The sequence below is a fragment of the Gavialis gangeticus genome, unplaced genomic scaffold (genome assembly GCF_001723915.1).
Source record: "Gavialis gangeticus isolate Ggan-Ray unplaced genomic scaffold, GavGan_comp1, whole genome shotgun sequence".
NCBI classification, from domain to species: Eukaryota; Metazoa; Chordata; order Crocodylia; family Gavialidae; genus Gavialis; species Gavialis gangeticus.
Window position 1 is genome coordinate 2002151 of NW_017728992.1, and position 6632 is coordinate 2008782.

Genomic DNA, 6632 nt, shown 5'->3' on the forward strand with positions numbered 1-6632 from the left:
TGCCTGCCCACTTTGTCAGCTCCTCCGCTGCCGTCGCCTCTTGTCTGGAAAGCTCTTGGAGCACTCCAAGTGGCTGTTTCAGACAAACAAATCAGAGTGTGAATAGAGCATTACAGACAGACAATCTGATTAAGGATTTTATAATAGAATTATTCCTATTGTTGGGGTCTCAGCCTACTCAGCCTCCACCTTTTTAATATAGCTGGGTCTTCTAGCCTAAACCCACTGTGTCAGGCCCAGCTTTGAGGCACTAGTAATCAATCACCTCTTGTCACTAGGCCTCTGGCCCTTGTCTGCTGTGCCCCTCTGGTACTGAGGCTCTCCAGCACTCTGAAGCCTGTGCTTCTCTGGGCACTAATGAGGCCTCATCCTGGTCCACCAGTTCAAACAACAACAAACCTAAACCCCTGGGCTATAACATAACACTAACAATAAAGGCAGCACCCGGCCCCTTTAAGAAAGCAAACTCCCACCTTTAGGATAGTGTACCCCTTAGCCCTGGGTACCTAGTGAGCTCCTAGAGTCTTACTGGATTTAGAGGTAGCCAAGCAGGCAGTCAGATGTATTAGGCAGCAGCCTTGTGCAAAAGCTCTTTCTCCTTGTAGTTGCAAGAGAGTGAACCCAACCAGCCCCAGCCCTGAGCTTATATATTCCCTGGGCTCTGACTTCTTCTGGTCAGCTGACTGCCTGCAGGTGCTGGCTAATTACCTTGTTAGCCTGTTACTCGGGCAACCTGCAGCTGTGGAGCTCTGTGTTGTCTGCTGGGCTCCTTGTTAGGCAGCTTTTGCCTTTAAAGGTGCAGACACACCGTGGTGCCCTGCAACAGAGCTAAAAATATATTAAAGTACTAGAGCCATGTGAAGAATTGAGTTTGGTCAAACCCACAAGACAGAAAAAATGTGTAGCATCTTTCTTGAACAAAATATTTCATTTGAAATAAAACATTTTGGGGGTTTTCTTTTTAACTTTAGGTAAGTAAAATATTATGAAATGAAGGCTCTGCTTCCTCTGTTGGCTTCCCCTTCTCCATGATTCAATGAGCAACCTTGCCTCAGTAATACAAGCTACACTCAGTGAGATATTTAACATCCACATACCCTTATTTTTGAATGCTGGAGATTTGTATTATACCTTGGTGAGTTTCCAAACAAGAAGTGTGATTTAAAACTTTCTGAAAAGAAAGTAATTATAATTATTTCAATCGCAGACATCAAACAGCTTGTAATGAATAGAGCAATGTGCATAAAAAAAAACACTCAAAGTGCCTGCAGCTATAAACAAAGTTATTTTTGCCCTTTAGTGTAAAGTATCTTTTTAGGGACTGGTTTTGCTTTTGAGAAGCACAAATATAGTTCTGTGCACATTTTTAGATGTATTTTGAACATTTGGTATATTTGTAGTAAAATGTAAATCCACTGAGGTGTATTCATAGAATCATAGAAAGTTGGGGTTGGACTAGATGACCTCCTGAGTTCCCTTCCAACCCTGTTCTCAGAGCAGGACTATCCCCATTTAGATCATCCCAACCAAAGCTTGGTCTAGCAGGGTTTTGAAAACCTCCAAAAATGGAGCTTCCACCACCTGGTGGTGATAAGTGCTTGTCACAGAGTGGGCCCTAGGAGCAGCCGTGATCCCGCTAGCGCCCCCAGCCGTGCCAAGTTAGGAGATCCAGCACCCTCTGATTCTCGCCCGCCACATCTTGGTCGTATATAATTTAATATGGGAGGCTGCCTTTGATCTCCTAGCACTGGGTGTTATAATCGTTTGGGCTCCTGCTCTCTACGGATGACCTGTTGCACCCCAGCCTTATGGGCTGTGCGTGCCTCCTACCTCCCCTTTAGCACGCCCCAAGCCTCGCAGCTGTTCCGAATGTCGTCTGGTCAGTTGTGCCTTGCCAGGCACCCTGGGCTTGTCACGCAACCAACACCCTTCCTTGGGCGCCCCTGGGCTTGTCACGCAACTAGTGCGTCTTGCTCTGGCACCCCTGTGTTTGCTAGCCCTCTTGGGCCGGCACCATAGGTTGACTCCTTCAGGAGCCTCCTCAGTATGCTCACCCTTCTGGGCTTCTCAATAAGCTTGCCCTTCTCTGGGGCTTCCTCAGTAAGCCCACCCTTCTCCAGGCTGCTAATTGTGCCCTCGCCTTTCTCTGGGGCCTGTCCCAATCCGCACCTCTCACGCCAGGGCTCAGGTGGCCTTTAGCTATGCCTGGCCCCTTGACCCTTCTCAGGGTCCTTCGCCCAACTGGGCAGAATACCACTTCAGGCTGGGGTCTCAACCCCCACACACTGCGCCACACCAGCGCCAAACAGCCGTGCCTCCAAGGCACTGCTCTGTGCCCATACAGGGCACCCAGGAACCCCCAGACTACTGGGGAGCTCCCATGAGGCCTCCTCACACCCCTACTGCTTCACCCGGTCCTCCAGTGATATACACAACAAACTAAACAGAACCATAAGCCAACCGGCTGTAACAGAACAATAAGCCTACTGGCTATAACAAAGTCCAGGCCCCACCTGGCCTTCCAGTAAGACCTCCTAGTCAGGGTTCTCTCCCCCCTTGCCATAATGCAGCTACTCAGTCTATCCATCTGCCGGACTCAGCTCAGCTCCACTGCAGCGCTCTTGCTCCTCCAGCAGCCAGAAGGTAACTACCCAGTAGGCTCCGGCCTGGGCTGTTTATAAAGGCCAGGCCCTGCCCCTTTCTGGCCATGTGACCTGCTCCGGTTGCCCCAGCACCTAGCCCCTGACCTGCCCTGGCCATTAGCATATGCCCTAATTCCTACTTAGGAACGGGGCACCCGAGTGCCCCCGTGACAGTGCTGTACAGTCAGAGCAAGTCTTAACGTTGTCTAATCTTTTCCTTGTTCCCTTTCCTTTGTTTTCCATATTTCAGTATGTTATGCATTTGCTATTCAAGGATCTCCTGACATTCATTTTAAGGACAGTGGTGTCATCTCCATATACCTCTGGGAATTTGTTGTCTTGAGTGGCTTAAAGAAAAAATGGAATTGTGAATTTAACATAGCTTTTTGTGTCTCCCTGCTTCATGCAAGCAAGTAGTTTTAAACAGTTTTAATCTCTTGAATTTAAAATAAAAGTCTGGTGAGTCTCACAACAACCTTATAAATAAAATGGGGAATAACTGTCAAAAGAGCTAATACTTCCTTCTCTCTCACTCTCTCCTTATAGTTGGTTACATGTAACTTGTGCAACAAAACAACGAGACATTATGGTGAAAGACGGGACTTTTTGGCAACGGTAGCTAGCCGTTCTGGTACTCCAAGGAATAAATCCGTCATGGAAACACCTGTCGTGAACAAACTACCTGCAAATAAGACAACCTCAAGTTACAGTAACTCTGGGTCTAAAGGCAGGAGTCCAGCATCCATTTCCAAGTACATATTTCCATTTTACGTAAAAGGGTGACATACCTTTATGAACAGGGCACAGTCCTGTCTCCCACTGACTTACTATGATATCAGATGTCATTTAATAATAATTAGTTTCAAGGTGGATAAAAATTTTATTTTTTTTAATTTAAATCAGATTTTTTTGATTTAATGGTATTTTTTTTAAAAAATTTGTTAAGATACTTTAAAAAAATAAACCTTTGTAAAGATAGTTTTAATTTAAGGTATGTTAAAGCTCAAAGATATCATCATGGAATAGGTATTTATATACTATTTGAGGTAATTATGTACTATTTGAGACAATATGTTCATGTAACCTTTCTAGAAAAGTTTTATAAATATGTCACAACAGGTCATGGACTATATTAGGGGTCCAGTCTTATGGGGTTCCCAGAGGCTCATCTATAGATTAGTAAAGATTAGAGAAAATCACTCTACCCAATGGGACTTAGTGCTTAGTCTAGAAGATCCAATTAAGCATCTCTGTGATGTTTAGTGTCAGTGCTCAAACTGACAGACCTGATGACCTACCCATCAGCCCTATTGTTTCTCTGCAAGTATCTGTGCAGAGTCAAGCCATTTCCACTCTCTAAAAGTGCAGAGTTTCAAGAAGTTAAATGAATAGAGAATTGTTGGGGGCAAGGAGGGAGGAGTCTGCTGATAAATGGAAGGAGGGAAGGGCAGTAGAAACAAAAGACAAACATTTTGAGCAGAATATTCCAGAAGTCTTGAGGGACAAGTTTCTGAGTATAGCCTCTCCATTGATTTGAGATTTAATAAGGGAATGTTAGGATTCCCTTCTAGCATATCATGGCAGCAGGCTTGTCAGGCCATAAAGGAGAGAAGAAATCAAAGATGAGAAGAAATCTAGAAGAAAGTGAAGAAAGCCCCAAGCTAATACCTTATGGCTGCAGCACTCATTTGATGTCCTCCTAGTATAGCGTGGCAAACATATACCCAAAATATAAAAGATGAATCTAGTGAATTGGAGATAGTTCTCCTCCTAGTGACTTCACAAGTACCTGCATGAATTCGTAAATAAAATAACCAAATCATTCAGTTTTCTGATGTAGCTACAAAATTAATCTGAAAAAATATCAAAATAAGTCACTGCTTTAAAATGTATAGTGTGTACCTTCTAAAAATGAAACCTACATTATCTCTGAGTTATGAATAATATGTATTATGGTTATATCAAACAACAAGAATTCACTTTTTGTAGAAAACAATGATTAAATCGAGGCTTCCTGGCCAGTGATTTAATTGTTTAGTCACAGGGGTCAAAAGGTTTGTTGTATAGAGCGAGTATGCATAGAAAAGAAACTTGAAGTCTGTAGCTGTAAGCATACATTCAAGTCATCTTTGTCCTTTAGCATCAAACGTTCTTTTAGGGATTGTTTTTTTCTAAGCACAGTTGCAGCTGTGTGCATAGCTCAGTGTTTGTATACACAGAGCACAGCTATACATGCTATTAAGGCGATTGACTAAACTCTGGTACAGTTAGCACCAGAATTTATTGCTCCCAGGTGCACTGTTTGCACATGCACCCAGGACTGCAGCACTTTGAGCTGGGGCAGAGCAGCCCTGGCTGGCAGAGGGCCCTGGGGGTCAGCCTGCCAGCCCAGGGCTTCTCTCCCCCCGTTCAGAATGCTGCAGAGGGGCTGGTTGGGGCATGAGGGTGCTTCAGTGCAGTACTAGCTGGCAGGCAGCCCCTGCACCAAAGCACCCTCATGCTGCAGCCAGCCCCGTCAGTATCTATACATGCACTGTGACAGAGTTAAGTAGTTTACTCTATCCTAATAGTACCACACGTGTAGATGATGACATTTTACAGTAAATCTCTCATGTAGATGCATTCACAGACAGGCAATTATACTTATACCTGCTCACTTTCACGTTCAAATACTTTTTATAGTTACAATTAAAATTGTATTCATTGAACATTTTAAAAATCTGGCCATAATTACAGTGTTATTATTTATACCAGTCTCACTTTTTTTACAAATCAATTGCTTTTTTCCTTTCCTTTTCAGGACATGTAAGTCTGGAAAGTCAACACCCAGTTCTTCTCCCAGGACTCCTAGGAACACAAAATTTCACTTCTCTCATTTAAAATGGCTGCTTGACCAAGAAGAAAAAGAAAAGAGTCAGAAGGGGGGCTTAAAAAACTTCTTGTCTTCACTTTAAAATACTGAATGACTACAGTAATCTTGATAAAGGATACCAAAGTGATGGTTAAGATTAGGTCCATAAATAAATTAAATATATCTTTACAACAGACCCAGATACTATTTAATATCTTTCTTTGCCAAGTTTTTTATTTATTGTAATACAGGGGGAAATTTGAGTACATCACATAAAAATACAAAGATTGTTTCCAAATGGGTTGTCCATCAGTGTGTATTGCTGGAATAATAAAATTAATATGCCATGTCTCAAAGAAGCTTGAATTTTAATGGCTCAGGAATTAAAAACAAATCTATCTGTATAGGGATTTTTTTTTCAAATAGGATCCTCTACCCTGCAAGCATTTAAACACAATGCTCATTCCTACTTATCCCCACATCTTAACATGCCAGCCCTGGTAAAGCTGAAAATCCACAAAGCAGCTGCATTTGGTTTTCCCATGCGGTTTTCTCATGCTGGATGTTTTTGCTTTTAGGTTTTTGGAGTCTGAACACAGTTTAGGGACTGCTTCTAATTGGGCCTTCAGACAAGTTTTAGGAAGGCAGATCCTCTGTCTATACTGTTTTGTGAGAGCTGATATCCTTTGATCTAACTGTCCAGGCCCCTAATAATGCCTGTTCTCGCAGACTCTCTAGTGATTTAAACATACGTTTTCCCAGAGCTGTAGCTTTACAGATGCTATAATGCGCAGTGTATTTTTCCAAGAACACGTTATAGTTAAAATATACAAAGGTTTCCAAACTCTGCAAAGGTTTCCAAACAAATTACTCCACTTTAAGACAGCACAAGAAGGTCTTGAACTTTTCTTTAAAAGTGTCGATTCATTTTACCATTTTTAAATACTAAGCACAATGTCATCCTTAAAATTAACCACTCCCCCAAAGTGTTGTGGTTCATAGGGTCAGTATAAAAAACAGTTACTAAAACACAGCTCTACAAGTATTAAATAATATTATTTATAAACAGAATATTTTTACAACAATTTATTTTAAATATGAAAACATACAGAGGTGTTACTTAGAACATAAATTACACA

General features: G+C 42.3%; 1 protein-coding gene across 1 annotated transcript in view; it reads left to right on the plus strand.

Annotated features, from left to right (window-relative positions):
- CUNH18orf21 (chromosome unknown C18orf21 homolog) overlaps positions 1-5897 on the plus strand; it is a 22882-nt gene extending 16985 nt beyond the window's left edge. The window contains exons 4-5 of the mRNA XM_019520674.1: positions 3189-3394; positions 5443-5897. Of these exons, the coding sequence (XP_019376219.1) occupies positions 3189-3394; positions 5443-5596 (360 nt within the window). The 3' untranslated portion in view covers positions 5597-5897. The remainder of the gene's footprint in view (positions 1-3188; positions 3395-5442) is intronic.
- The last annotated feature ends 735 nt before the right edge of the window (positions 5898-6632 follow it).